This window comes from Accipiter gentilis, chromosome 34, assembly GCF_929443795.1.
Source record: "Accipiter gentilis chromosome 34, bAccGen1.1, whole genome shotgun sequence".
In the NCBI taxonomy this organism is placed as follows: Eukaryota; Metazoa; Chordata; class Aves; order Accipitriformes; family Accipitridae; genus Astur; species Astur gentilis.
In genome coordinates, this window is record NC_064913.1 from 15,457,765 (window position 1) to 15,473,318 (window position 15,554).

General features: G+C 41.2%; 1 protein-coding gene across 3 annotated transcripts in view; it reads left to right on the forward strand.

The window, feature by feature from the left end:
• Positions 1–15,554, forward strand: part of NR1H4 (nuclear receptor subfamily 1 group H member 4) — a 39,802-nt gene that overhangs the window by 7,133 nt on the left and 17,115 nt on the right. Inside the window, exons 1-3 of one of the 3 annotated variants that reach the window (XM_049792351.1) lie at positions 4,741–4,807; positions 8,257–8,619; positions 14,120–14,272. In XM_049792351.1, coding sequence (XP_049648308.1) covers positions 8,274–8,619; positions 14,120–14,272 — 499 coding nt within the window. In that variant the 5' untranslated portion in view covers positions 4,741–4,807; positions 8,257–8,273. Of the gene's footprint in view, positions 1–4,740; positions 4,808–8,256; positions 8,620–14,119; positions 14,273–15,554 lie in introns of those variants that run through there. The other 2 variants (XM_049792349.1, XM_049792350.1) reach the window with 2 other exon arrangements.

Consider the following 15,554-nt stretch of genomic DNA (forward strand, 5'->3'; position numbering starts at 1 on the left):
AGAAAGCTGCAACACTTCAGAAGTTTCCAGCCCAAATAAGAGCAGAATTCTGTCTTTTTGAGTGTTGGAAAAATTGAGAACATTTCAGTTTCATCTATCTGAAACAAGAATAGTGGCTCGGGCATGGAGGAACTCTGACGCGTGGAGCCATCCCTGCTGCAGAGCCCTTAGAAGTCAGGGACATCTCCCCAAATCAGACCACTCCCAGTGTCCTGGCTCCGTACAGCTAAACTAAAGCGCTATCACTAATGATAAGCAAACCACATTGCATTACTGTGTATTATTGGTTTTTTCCCTAAATATGTTGGTGTTTGGTGGGAGAAATGTTTTTGCAGTTGTTAAAAAAAATATGTGTAAATACCTAAACCACTTACTTGCTACCTGTTAATTCCAGTGTCAGGCCATGATATACAAAGAGGAGAATGATGTTCAAATCTAGGGTGCCAAATTTTACATCCAGTCATCCCTTTAAAAGTCCCACATAACTGAACTACTTCAGATTTTTGTCAAGAAGATTTCCCCCCAATGTCTACTTTTTCACTAATTTTTTTCATTATTTTTAAAGAATAACGATCAGGTAGCTTCAAAATACAAGGAAGCACGTTAATGTAAAATACTTTCCCTCCACACTGAAATCTTACTCAGAAATTGTGAGGTCTTCAGAAGAGAGATTGTGTCTCCCATTATAGGTATTCAGAGCTTAGCACAATGGAGATTTAATTCAAACTGACACTTCTGTAACAGAAAGAAAGAACGTATTAAGGGGTTGAATCAGGGGTCCCATTAGGAGAGAGACTTAGCACTCCTGCTGTGTTTCACTTAAGCTGACTTCTGTTTTGTACGGCCACTTGGTCTGGTTTTGTGGGATGTCACTCAAGTCTCAGAAGTGAATTCTTTACAAATTTAGTGTCTTTTGCTTTTATAGCTGGAAAAAACCCATCAGAAATAACATGCAACTGAGTCCACAGAGAAAATTACTCATTGTGAAAGCATGATTCCATCTCTTCGAAATGATTTTGCCTCTCAATTTTATATTTGTAAACTATTTGAATTTTTTTTTGACACTCAGTTTTGGTAGGTAGAGACTTGTGAACCCAAAGAAACAGGAAGAAAGCTTTTCTTTTAAATAAGCCTTAGAATACACATTTCTCCCAGGACTTCTCTCATATTACAGCTCTGATGTAATAAAAGTGAGAAACTGCTGGCTTACAAACATCAGCCTTTATCCAAAAGTCTCCTTTTTCAAAGATGCATACTCACATTCTCTAAAAAGCCTTGGAAATATATTATCTTTTCATTATGCTTCACTCAGTCGACAGGGAGAGTGTTCTTAGACCTTCAAAACCAAATCTAAGTGCATCTCCAAACATTAGCTCCAGGTTTCTCAAAAGAAATGTTGTCAGTAGTGAGTTGCTTGTGCTGTGAGACTCATCACCATGGTAATTCCAGGACTCTTGTAATGTACTCGCCCTCAAGATTCCTAGTTGCAGCAGGTTTCAGAAGAGCTTAAAGAAAAAAAAAAAAAAAAGGTTTTCTACCTTTCAGTAGTCGGAAATTCTATGTTGCTATTTTAACAGTGTATGTCTAAGATGCAGTATCTCTTTGTGCCTTTGGAGTTAGTGTGTTTTAACTGTAGTTTTTCACTTCTGTAGTTATGGGTCCCTAGAAAAGGGGGCTCAAAATGCAAATGAGGAAGGATCTTTAACCCAGCAGAAGTCAGGGTTCTTCCCTTCCATCCTGTCTTCTTGGAAAACTGCTTCTATTTTTCTACCTCACTGCTGAGGAGATTTAGAAACATCTTAGATCTCTTTATGGAAAATATCTTTTTGAAGAAGTGGCCAAAATAGAATGATACATCCTCTATAGCATCTGCCTGCGAGATCAACTTTTTTCTTCCTTGCAGCTCTGGTTTTTCTTCCAGTGAGGGAAGGGGACTCTGGATGACAAGAAATCCTGGGAGTGCGTGCGTCTCCATGGGACCTATCCTGTTGAGATGCTGCTCTTCCTCAGCCAAACCCTGTTTTTATTTCACAAGCCCCATTGAATTGAACGGGGCCGGCTATGTGAAGGCTGGTCCAGTTTCATAAACTGAACTAAGAGAGTGACACACCTACCGATCCGCTTTTTTGAACCCCTGTAATTTAGGACGGAAATCCTGGTCTCCTTTAAAACCTTTGGGAGCTTTGTAGTTCACTTTAGAGCCATGAATTTATTCCGTGGACGCTTCTACCATGATAGACACAGATGCTCTGAGCTCCTCCGCTTCGCTCCAAATTGACTGGACACCGGCTGTGACCTAGAAGATGCTGAGGTGCGTTAGCTGAAGCTGGCAAGCCTTGCTCCAAGGCTTGGCAGTTCTGCTGGGACAGCAAGACTGTTGCAAAAAGGTATTTGACAACATCTTCCAATTGCCTTTGAAAGTTTTTCATATTAGGGCCGATACATGTGTTAAATACCCGTATCTCCATTATATCTCCTTTTTTTTTTTTTTCCCAATGGTTATCACTTGCCCTTTTTTACAAGGGACTGAACTAATTTTCAGACACCAGAAATGTCTCCTTCATATTTTAAATGTGGAGGGTAAACTTATATATTTGTATGGCATCTGAAATCTATACAGCAGATGACTCAAACTGTCGTTTATATAAGTAAGTAGCAGGCCTTTAAAGTAATAGTCCCATTCTATTTTCTGTGAGAGCAGCTTATACAGGAGTTATTAATATGCAAGATAATAAGTGTGAAACTTCAGCTATCAGAGATGGAATTATTTCTAAGATCCCGGAAAGATAAGTCAGTACTATTATATGCTTAAAATGAATAAAGACCTATTTTAAGTATTTTTTGATGGCCTGATAATGTTGTCTTGTAATGTGACATCGAAATATAACAAGACAAGAAACGCCAGCCTCATTGTCCATATCCCTAGCTGAGAAAGAAGTTTTGGGGGTGAATGAGAGCTCTTAAAAGCTGTATTGAAACAAACAAGGAAGAATAAACAAAAAATGACATGTAACAAGAGGGAAAAGAAAGCAATACATCTAAACTTGTCTTAAATATTTGACAATGTAAAAACAACAAAATGCCATTGAAAATTGTTGTAGGCCTAACTGTTGTGCCTAAGATGAGCTTAAAAGGCCGACTCCCTTTAGATAAATTTGTATTTGCTCTGGTTATGCTTTTTTAAAATAAAAAAGATAGTAGGATCAAGTGTCCAAACTGATTAAACAGCTTCAAGATCATAAGATATGTTAAATAACTACTTACCTTTAGCACCACCTGGCAAGATGATGCAACATCTGGCTTCATCCCTGCAGAGAAGATAATTAGCCCCGTAACAGACCCCCAAATCAAAAGGAAACAAACCAACACAAATTAAAAGAGAGTATCATGTATGTACAATAATTATGAAGAGCACCAAACCAAACAGAGTAGCAACCTGAGAAAAAAAATTAACGAGAAGGAATGCAAGTGAACGGGGCTCTGAGGGTGACGGCTGCACGGCCGAGCAAGGCAAAACCAAAATGCATTTGTGCGATGCTTTCTGTTGTGCACGTGTGAGCCATTTGTGGATCTTGGCCTGGAAAGGAGACCGTTTTGTGAAATAAGGGGGATCTTGCAGTCGGAGGCTTGATTCTCTGCCTATTTCCTTCCAGGTGTGATCCTCAGAGCTACTTCTGGTCACGATGTGATGGGTCTTAGTGGGCTCATCCACAGTGCTAAAGCAAAGAGGCTGAAGACTGACAGGGGCACAGCATCCTTGACTGTCCATCTTGACGCTACTCTACTCTTATCTTGCTCTGGGGCTCTCTTTTGGATTGCTTTAGTAGGTGTCTTTAAGACACGGGCTTACTCCAGGGACTGCTTCCATGGCCAAGACTGCAGTAGGTTTGGGTCCTTTTACCCCACACTCTCCTCTGACCCTGTCTTGGTGGGGTTTGTACCTTCGTACTTCGGCTGCCATCAAACCAAGGCGTGCCACACGATCTTGACTTCATGCTGTCCCAGTAGTGCTGGGGGGGCATCCAACACAGCCCTCGCAACGTTACAGAGGCTTTGAACCGAAATGACATATATGAAACACTAACGGCTACGGGGGCCCAGAAGAGCGAGGTCGGCAACAAAGACCGCGCGGTGCAGATGCACCCTGGCCACCCCGGGGAGAGTTGGAGTTACCCCTAAGCTACGTGGATGAGAAGTGATCCGTGGCGTTTGGCCTCGGGGCCAGGACATCTCTCTGGCACTCTTCTATCTTGTCACCCAGATGTGTCCAGCATGGCCTGAGCACTCTGGACTTTTTTTTGAGAATACATTTCTGTGCTTAAATCCAGTCAGCTAAAACGTGCTGCTGCTGATATTGAAGTGGTTAATCTATTGCACAGAATCACCTGACATTACTACATGTTTACTGATAAAAATTTTGTTGTAAGTAAACCACAACAGGTACAAAATTACAATGGCTAGGCTACTTGGAGGCATCCCCTTAAACGGTAACCAAATTTTATCCAGGTAAATCCACGCCAGGAACGGACATTGCTGTTGTTTCAGACATTTACAATCAAGTTTCTCTGTAATGAAGTTAATCAGTAAACTATGTAACCTCTGGCCTGTGTCACTCCTTTGCTAATCTTAAAGAAAGTTCTCACAGTAAAGAAGGCAACAGGATACGGACAAAGCAGAATTACAAAGTTTTATTTATACATAGTCTTTAGGGGAAAAAAAAAAAAAAAGAAAGAGAGAGAAAGGAGGACTGGGTACCTCAAGGAGATTATTTTTCTTCAAGAAATGGTCAGACTGAAGACAGCCTAAGGTAGGATATTGTCATGTTCTCACTTGGACATGTTTGCCATCTATTCTTGCATTCTTCCTTGAAACTGTAGGATGCTAGAAGGTTGTTTAAACCAAGTGATCTTTAAAGACCTGCAGCAAATAATTTGTTTGGAATTAAATCAGGATTTCATTAATGGTTATGCTATGGTTTCCACATTACTTTAATCCTGAATGTTGTTCTTATTTCTTTAAGTTCCTTCACGAATACCCTATGGAGAGTCAGAGGTTCATATTTTAAATGCTCTTAGAATTTTTTTTCTCTTCAATTAGCTTTATATTAGTGGAACAATAACTTTTACATTAAAATGTGATCTCATAATTTCTGTAATATTCTGGATAAAACCACCTTCAATCTGCACATAACCTCAATATAATTCTGCAAACTGAAAAGGCTCTCTTTAGTTCGTACAAGGAAAATTCCCTTTCATTTCTACAAGTGGTTAAGCCTACATCAAATAATTTTTTAAGTCTTATGTAAAATATTCTGTGTAAAATTTAAAGGAACAAAAGCACAACTCTCTGAGTTTCAGTTGCAAGTTATTGTGGAAAAATATTTGTAAAATCATGACCACATCTATGTGAAGGTTTCACTTTGATATTAGTAAGCTTTCCAGATTTCTGTAAAACGTTTTTCCCTGAAAAATATTTATTTGCAAAACACAGTCTAAAAGATGTACAGCTATAAGTAACATCACATTTGTGTGTGCTTAAGCAGTCTCTTTCTAAAAATGTAAAAGGTACGCTTCTGAAAGGAAAAAATGGATAAATGTTTCAAAATAGCAGAGACCACACAAACGTAAAACTTCGCTGTATTCCAGTGAGCTTATTTCTGATTTCACTTTCACTGCTTATGCTACTGCCACTCCAGTGATTCCAGTGGGCTGGCTCATGCTTTACAGTGGCATCAGACCAGCCCGTCTCAGACTTCCACTAATATATACCTGGAGAAAGGCATATGTACATTCCGGTTGGCAAGATAAGATTAGTTTTCTTTTGCGATAAGAAACTCTTTGGTCCAGACTCGTATGTACTTTGCAAAGCAGAATTCCAAAAATCAGTGTGGTTTTCAAATGTGGTGTGGGACAGAGCAGTTTTTTAACAAGCCCTGGGATTATTTTTTTTAGTGTTGAAGGAGCCTTGCCTTCTCTTCTTGCTCTTTCAGAGGCCCAAGCAGTGCAGGAGGCTGGCATAGAGCTTTTGTGGCATTCCCTGTGGATGGCATAAAGTTAAAAATCAATAGCCTCTTCCTTTTCATTTTGGGATTGTCCCACTATCTTTTAGAAAACTCAAGTAATAACTAACTAGCAAACGACAACTTAGGTCTCCATGGTGAACAGATTCCTTTCCAAAGAGAGACCGAATGATTTGTATAATGATTGTGTGTGTCACAGTTAACACCAGTTTCTGTACCTGTAGTACCTTGACCAGTCTTTATGAGTAGCAGTCTCCACAAACAGTAAACGTAATTAAAGAAAGACCACCCGCTCATTAAACCTATACCGAACAATAAAGGTCAGCATCAAATCATTGCTGTCCTCACCCTGTACGTGTTTTGTGAGCGCTGCAGCTGGCAGGTATCAGCGACAGTTTGCACTTGATGAATGAAGCTGTAACTTCACCTCCAGGCTCTTCCGTAGAGTCCCCAGGTGCCTGTATTTTGTCTTGGGTCTCTGTATGTCTACGCTGTTTATTTAAAGGGCATAAACTTGGGGTTGGGGAGTGCCTTCTGCTATTCTGCTTCTGCTAGTGTAGTTCTCAGGGCTCCGGCCTCTTCTGGAGCAACTAAATGCAACCATAATTAAACTAATTGTTAATAATAAATGACACCGTTATTGCCATTTGGTTTTGTGACACATTTTTCCAGACATACATCTTGCTGCTTACTCTTGAAGCGGGACCTCAACATTTGCTATTGGCAAAGACGTGCTGTGGGCAGTACAGCAATCGCACAAATGCAAAACACTTGCATGGCTTCTGCAGCACGGTAAAGTAGGAAGGGCAGAAGGCTGCAGAGCAAGAGCATGAGACCTTGGAAGTGAAAAAGTAGCTGAAATGAAAAAGGTTAGTTTCTGGCACTAACTGAAGTGAGAGAACGGAGAAGGAAGAATCCCCTGCCACAGATTTGAATTATTGTTGTCATTACAGATGTTCCCTCTTCTCAACTGTTGGCACTTCTTCATTGTTTCTGATTCCTCAGAAGTGAAGGAGACTTGCCAGGGAACCGATTTGATGTCAGCAAAAATGGTTTTGGAATGCTTCTGAAGCGCTGTTAAGTAATGGTCACCAATAAACAGTAGTCTATGATTTCTTTGTACTGCTGTTGTCTCCAGTAAAATGGGACTCAGCATCTTCCTGGAAATATGCACTATTGTTCTGACATTCTCTTCTTAGAGCAAATGAAGGAATTGTGTCAGTGTGTTCATGAAACGGCAAGACGTGGCTTTCTCCAACACAAGATAGGAAGTAGTTTGCAAATAACTTCTAAATTACTGTTTTCAGCTGTTTGACACGGGCTTGATTTTAATTACGCCACCCAGGCACTGCTAGGTGGTGGTGTCCTTGTAGTACAGCAAAAAAGGAGACTGAAGTTGTTTGCATTTTTGAACCTGTTATTTAATGGGCAAAGTTAAGGTAGTCTCCAGACACCGTGTCGGTCCCGACAGGAAAGGTTGCCATTCCTTGCACCACTGCCAGTTTGTCGTTGGCTCAGAGGTGAACGGTGCTGGATTACGGAGATGCTTCCCATCAGAACCGCACAACTGCGCGGGGCGGCGGGGCTGGGGCCAGGCTGGGAGCCACTGGACGTGGGAGGGCGAGAAGGTCGCGTTTCACCACTTACGTTAGGAGTATCTTCCTGTTCCTTCGTGACAACCTCGCTTTCCCCTTTCAGGCTCTAGTGGAAGGTTTATTTCGGGTTCTTGGCTTTCTAATTAAGCCTCACTCTTGTCATCCAGTGCAGTTATTCCCTGTCATGATGTAGTCATTCAGAATTAAATAGAAATTAACATGATATTTGAGTTTTCATCTAGCTTTCACCAACGCCATAGGGTTTTTGGCTTTTGTTTGGATTTCTTTTATTCTGCTGTGAGACCTAATTCAGGTTGCTAGCTTTTCTGTGGTGTGGATTGCTCGTTCTTGAACATTTATGCAATTAGCTGCATGGTAACTTTCAAGATTTTTTTTAATGTAAGTGCCAGTGCCGGACATTTCCACCAATAATAAAGGAGTGGCTGAGAACAGCTAAGTTACTTTTCAAATATCTTGCAACGTGTTTGTGTAGGACCGGGGCCACAGCAAATCTGAGCTCAGATAATGCAGCCTTTATGATTATGGCTTGTTTTTGAAATGGATGTCTGGAAGTGGAAACTTCTCTGATAACTGCAGTTTCACGGTAGTAATAGAAATTGGGTTTGCGTTATTATTTTCCAGGTGTCCTTTCAGAGCCAATGAGTTCTCCAGTGCAAGAGGCCGATGTGTCACCTTATGCACAGTACAACGGTGTGCCATTTCCCCAAGTTCAGCCTCAGATTTCATCACCGCCTTATTACTCCAACCTCGGCTTTTACCCTCCGCAGCATGAGGAATGGTATTCCCCCGGGATGTACGAGCTCAGGAGAATACCTTCAGAGACCTTGTTCACCAGGGAGACGGAGATCATGGATATGCCTGCAGCCAAAAAGCCTAGACTGGGTCACTCCACGGGAAGGGTGAAAGGAGAAGAGCTCTGTGTGGTCTGCGGTGACAAAGCCTCTGGGTACCACTACAATGCTCTTACTTGTGAGGGATGCAAAGGTAGGATGACATCAATTACAGAATTCAATTCAGCTAATAAGCACAGCAGTTTCTGGATATTTTTTTTTAATGTCTTGTTCATTTTATCCGAGTCATTAAGCATTTTAGAGATTTACGTTTGGATCCGGTGTACGCTATTCTGTATTTTCCCCAAGACAGATTGGCAGCATCTTCCACCATTGTCCTGTGACCATAGAGCACCACTGGCCAACCCACGGCTCTTGCGCCATCATTAGCTCTTGGTCACTGAAGAACAGCTTCCATGTGGGGACCTGGCAGCCTGGCTCTGCTGTCTTGGAGGCTGTGGAAGGAACCAAACCCACTGGGAGTTCAGTGCTAGGCTGCCCTAGAAACCAGCTGCAAACCCAGCCCAAATGCCTCCTGTAGTGTGCGTTGAAAGGAATTGAAAGCCATCAGCTCCCACCTGCAGCCTGTTCCCGGAGAATCTCTTTCCCCCAGCTCCCAGAGGATATGGTGGGTGTCTTCAGGTTTGTGAAATGAAAGGATTGCTAATTCTAGACTTTCTTCAAGGGATAGCCCCTATCCCTAGGGAGGGAGCTTCTTCAGGAAACAGGTGATACCTTTAGGATGAATATCTTGCTGCTTAGGAGAACAGTATTCACAAGTTGGTGTCATGATAAATGGCATATAAAAAATCATTACCATTACTGGAAACACGATTGCCAGATATTTTAGCAGAGAGGGACAAAAGGTTATACAGATGGAATAGCAATTATACCTAAAGACGATTACTCTGTGACTGGGCTGAGGTAGGTTAGAGAAAGAAAAATAACGCCCCAATTTTTCATTCTACTCTGTGGATAAGTATTTCATTATCATTTCTGTTCTATGGATAAAGGCTAAAGCATGGACATTACTGGAGCACTAAAATATCTTAATGTGGAGCTCACTGTCACTGAGAGTGGACTTTGAACTAGTTTGGGGGTTTTGCTTTATCTATTACAAATTTATTTCTGAGGGCACAACAGACCCCACTGGTCAACCACTCTAAACCACATGGATACAGTCAAGGGTCATGTAGTTTATCTCAAGAATTCCAATAAATAGGAGATTCATTTCTTTCTGCTGTCTGTGTGAATAGTCTCAAAGCCAAAAAATATGAATTAACTCATATGAATGCTGCCATCATAAACCAGATTAACCTCAATTTTAATGTGAAGATTCCAAGTAATGATACGCTTACTCTGTTAGTAAGCTATTCCTACTGTTTATTAACTTCATTATTAAATGTCGTAGCAATTTTTCAGAGACTTAAAATTGCAAACTATGGAATGTTCTTAGGAGAGAGGTTAAAATCACCAGGTATGTACTCAGACTAAAACCTGTAGTGAAAGGAAATATGCGTTCATCTCTCTACTGATTCAGTTTGAATCACTCTGTGTAACCATAATTTTACTGCTTTACTGGGATAATTTATTTTCTGTTTTCGCTCGGCTTCATGACTGCAACATCAATTACAAAGAATAGTACCCTTGATCAAACATAGTAAAAGTTGAATTATTTAAAGATAATGCATTCTGCTTCTACAATAAACTTTAGAGGTGATTCAAGTGCCAGCTGATTCAGTAAAAAGATGTGCTGAGGATAGTAATTCCGTTTGACAAGGTGAAGGGGATACTATGTTTCCTAGACCTCTGATCATTCTTGTGCATCTATGGAATTTTTCACATGGGTATACATTACCCTCAACGTATGGAGACCAGAATTGGGCTCGGTACTTCAGTTGTGCTCTTAGTGCAGTAGAAGAACTACCTCACGTGTCTCACATCCAAGTATGAGCTTAGCCCTTCTTTTCGGCAACAAAACTGTTAATTCATACTCAATGTGTGTCCAAAATAATACGCAGATCCCTTTCTGCAGGACTAGTTCTCACCTTGCAGCACCCCTGCTCCATTGATGCCGTGGACATTCTTATTCAAAGGGGGAGGCTTTGCACATATTTTTATGGGATTCAATCCTCTGTGATGAATATGTTAAAATTGTTTTCATTTCTTTCTTGGATAATGCATTCAGCAACAAGCTCCATTCTTTTGGGTTTTCTTCCTTGGGCAGAAGGAACAATAGTAAGATCTTATTTATCGACCCTCATGAGAATATTAACCTAAAGATATGGGCAGGAGTATAGACTTCTCTCTCTATTTTTTTTAATACATCACTATCCATTAACAAATAAGTACGAACTATTTCATTAATATTTTACGTATTATGCAAAAGCAGATTAAACAGAACATTTGCTTTCATACAGCTTTTGCCTGTGGTACTATACAAAAAAAGAAAAGGCTTCCTTGAGGTTTCTCTCACCTCTAATATATCACTTTAGAAAATGCTGCCTCGGTTAACAATAATAGCATCGCTGTTGTGGTTCATAAAGAATGAGGCAGTCCAGGCACTGTTACAGTATAGGGAGCAATATACTGTGCTTTAAAGCCTGCTGCTGTCGAGGGCATTTCTGAGACAACCTCTGCAGACCGACATGGAAGACTTTTTGGTATAGCCTCAGCCTGCGCAGCGATACTGGGTTTTAAGCCTTTTTCAGATGTTACAGAACAAGCGTGCCATAGTGTCGCGCTTGTTCAATACAGCCAGAGAGTAAGCTCTGCTGAGAGAAAAGCTAGTTGTGAAAGGCCGCCGCTGTGAGTTTTTGCAATCTTCAAACCACTCTGATAACGCTTGATGGCTCTCACGCCAGGCTGAGAATACCTCCTGCCAAGCAGGGTCCCGCTTCAATCTTCTCCTCGCACTAACACCCACCACGTGGGCATGGGGGGAAGGAACGCCGGAGCACGAACTGGTAGTCTGAGAGAGCGGGGCAGGTGCTTTGTTAGCAACTGTGAACTTCAAAAACTTTTAAATTGAGAAACCCGAAGCAGTTGGCCGTCAGGATGGCGAACAGAGATATTTACAAAGCTTTCATCTACACTTTTAACAGCTGTCCTCCTTCGACTGTCATCCTTCCCGTAAGAAAAATCAGCATCAGTAACGTCAGAGCAGCTCTAGCCATAATTAATCATATTCGTGACTAGCTAAGAGAATAAAGCAAATTCAACATTTCCAGCCAACATGACCCTTTTGTAATTTGACAAGATCAGGTAAAAGTTAGACTGTGCCAGAAAAATCTTCTGCTTTGGGGGCTACCCCTTCATTAGTTTACCAGCTGCCATTTCTGGTTTACCTCCGAATTTTTGTAAAACTCTTTCTGGTATAGAAGGTCTCAGATAAAACATTTCAAGCAGTTTAAGTTCATTTTGAATTATCAGTCAATAATATATCTAGAAATTCTATTCATACTAAAAAGCTAATTTCAAAACTAATTATTAAGAAGTCTGTTCAAGACAACAGTGATTCAATAATCACTTTATGATAAAACTGAAGCAAGAGTAAGGTCAAAACTACTTTTTGCCCAAAAAATTATTTCACTTTTCACATCATTTCACTTTTTCAAAAACTTTATTGTCAAGGGAAAATATTTAACTGCTTGAATCTTGTTGGTCCCTAGCTCTTGCATCTGTATTTTTCATTCTTCTTTCACATTCTTACATACTTTAAAAAATTCACTTACTAAAGTTCTTTTTCTTTCCTCCTCCATAAAAAGCAAATGCACACCTTGTGGGTAGGGTGAGCAATAAAGTCATCAATCAGACTTACAGTGTCATAAATATTTGTGCAGAGCTTTTCAACATTTACTAATAATTAATGTGTCATAAATTACAGGATTTAAATTTAACAAATAAAATTCATAAATTATGTAAAGCAGATAGAGTTGCCTTTAACCAACACTGAAAACCTACAGCTTAAATCCAGGCCTTTTTCTCCCTTCCTTTCCCAGTAAATGGTAATGTATTAAACACCACGTGAATGATGAATAAAAATAATGCCTGGGGCTGCTGGAGGTTCTAAGCAATCTGCATTTCAAAAGAGACTGATGCCAGTCAATTGTATTTGTCTGAAAAGCAGCCAATAAAACAGACAGCATGGAAGAGATTTCAAGAAGGAATTACAGCAGATTCAGAGAAATGCCAGATTTTTTGTGACCAGATAGTGGAATTGTTTTACTGGTAGCTACACATTGGTGCTTGGAAGAGATTATGCAACTACAAAAACATGGGCCAAAGTTTGGAAATTGTCATCTCACAATGGCAAAATCATCACGTCTTCTGTTATCTCACCTACCTTCAGCGGGACAGTGTCTTAGCTGGACGCGTTCTGAAAACACACAGACAAATTCTGCAACGGACAAAAATTCAGATTCACATCTGAATTTACCCTAGGATTTGAGTATGGGAGACTGGGTCTTATCTGGTGCCTCTCTTAGTGCATCAAAGGGCCAGGCTGGAAAATGATGGTGGTTTTATTGTGCCAGCCAGTGGCGATAAGTAAGCAAAAGCTTTGTGAATAGCTCTGGTTAATGTAAATTTACGCAGAGCTCTAGTTTGAAGTACACTATAAATCAGTGATGTGCCAGCAGAAGATCCCAGGAGTCTATTTCAGAAACCTGCCCTCAGATGGGGAGGAGACCTGGTTCCCTCTGTAGCTGATGCTCAGTAGCCTGTGCCATAGGAAGGACAACGTAAAAAGATTACGATGCCACAGTGAGTCACGCTAAAAATTCAGGAAACGTTCATGTCATCATTGGCAGCAAAGACTCTGTTGTTCTGTGGTGACTCCTTTATTCAGTTACATTTAATACCTTGAGCACTCCACGCTTTGCCCACAGTGCCGCTCTCCGCGGTGCGTAGGCAGCAGCCAAACAGGAGATTTGGACAGGCTGAGGGAAGGTCCTCTCAGCTTCTTGGATCAGTTGCTGTCTGCAGTTACCACTGTGCAATGTGGGAGTGAACCCAGTGAGGGTACCAGCAGAACTGCCTGTGCAGGTGAAATGAGGTGACTGCTTAACTCATCAGGTGGATAATATTTAGCAAATGAGTCTGGAGTATCTTGTAAACAGGGGAAGAGGCCGCATGTACAATAGGCAGACACGATGCAGCTTCCGTATTAAACCTGGGGATGGGCAAGCAGACCAGTACGTGGAGCTTCCACGGCTCCCAGGAGCTGAGGGAACGGTGGCGAGTTACTCAACCCTCTGTCTGCCCATCCTGCACCTCAAGAGACTTAAAAGCCTCGTATTTTTTTCCACTGGTTATTTGTATGGTATCACCCTACAGCTCTAGTGCTGGTGCTCAACCTGCTCCTGGCAGGTTTCAGGTTTGGCTCTGGGTTTTCCCAACATTCGTAGTTCCAGGACCTTACTTTGGGCTAATATCTAATGTTTGGGCCTGCGATTTATCATGTTAATTTGGTAAATTATATGATTTTGATACTGTTGTCAATACAAATATCAAGAATATAGTCGTCCAGGCACTGGAGGAAACTCACGGTGCAGCAGAACGTGTGCCGTTCAGAAAACCCAGGTGCTCTTCAACTTGATTACTTTGCTGCTTTGAGTGTTCTCTTTTACCTATGCCGCTGCTGTGTTGTGCAGGGTTCTTCAGAAGAAGCATCACAAAAAACGCAGTATACAAGTGTAAAAATGGAGGCAACTGCGAGATGGACATGTACATGAGGAGAAAATGCCAGGAGTGCCGTCTAAGGAAATGCAAGCAAATGGGCATGTTGGCTGAATGTATGTATACAGGTATTTGCATCACCTAGTCAGAGTGTGCGTCAAATACTGTATTTGTTTAATTAGTCTGGGTTTATTATTAATAAAGCTATAAAAGATGTCATCTGGCAGGTGGAAGGCGCATTAAAGATGATGCCATGCCTGTGCATCAAGTCCTGTTGAAAAAAACAAATGCACTGCTAAGCAATGGGATTTAATTAGTGGTCAGGGACACAAGGGTGTAAGAGCTGAGCAAGCGGTGAAGGAAGGGCTGTCCTGCACTAGGTGACAGCCAGTAGTCGGCTTGAGGGGGAAGGAAAAGCAGTCAGGGGAAGGGAGTCCCCAGCAGCGAGGAGTTTGCAGTGTTGTGGAAGCCAGAGCAGGAAAGTCCTGGCGCTCCCCTTTGCTGCTCTTTCTGGGGCTCTCCTTGTCAAGCTCTTGCTAGCCAAGTCCAAACTTTGGCATTCAGACAATGCCGTTTTCAAGAAAAGAAAAGGACTGCCACTAGCAGGGAGTTTCTGCAGACTTGCCAAGTGTATGTTCCCAGACCTCACGCAGCAATCAGGCAAAGCCTGCTAAGGGCTTGCCCTTTTTTATAGTCTCAGTAACTCTTCTTGTGGCACTGTAGATTTTCCTGCCTTGCGTATAGGCACTTAGGTAGAACTATCTCCAGAAATGAAACTGATGGACTTTAAGGATGTTTCATATTAAAGAGAATATCCTATTCAGACTGAGAGCTTACAAACTTATTGAGCTTCACATCGGATAACTTAGAACAACAGGGATATTAGAGTGCAATTTTAAACATGTTTAAAACTCCATTTTGAGTCAAATGTTGGCCAATCCATTATTTTTGCAAGCTTGCTCCTGAAAAAAACTCTGTAAACATCTGCTCTTCTGCCTTCCATGAACAGGGCTACAATTTATTTTTCTTGATGGCTCCCACCATTTTAGCATACCCGTATGTGTGAAACCAATTTAGGTTCATACAGGAAATTAATCTACTTGGAATTTTTAATATACTTCTATCCCTCGATCTGATCAGAGGATGCTATATTAACTGTTGGTTTTGTGAGAAACAATAAGCTCCATCAATATTTGGAATGCATTGCCAGCATAATGTAATTAATCTTTCATTCTGCAAATTGAACAGGCTACAAAGATCCTGAGATATGACATATTCTCGTGCAATATGTGAATATATGAGCAGACACCACCACTGTGATGACAGCACTCAATGTGTCTCTAAGTGTCAGAGGAAAGGAACTCCCCTGTGGTGCTGATCCTACATCCATTGTTCCAAAATTTTGAGGGT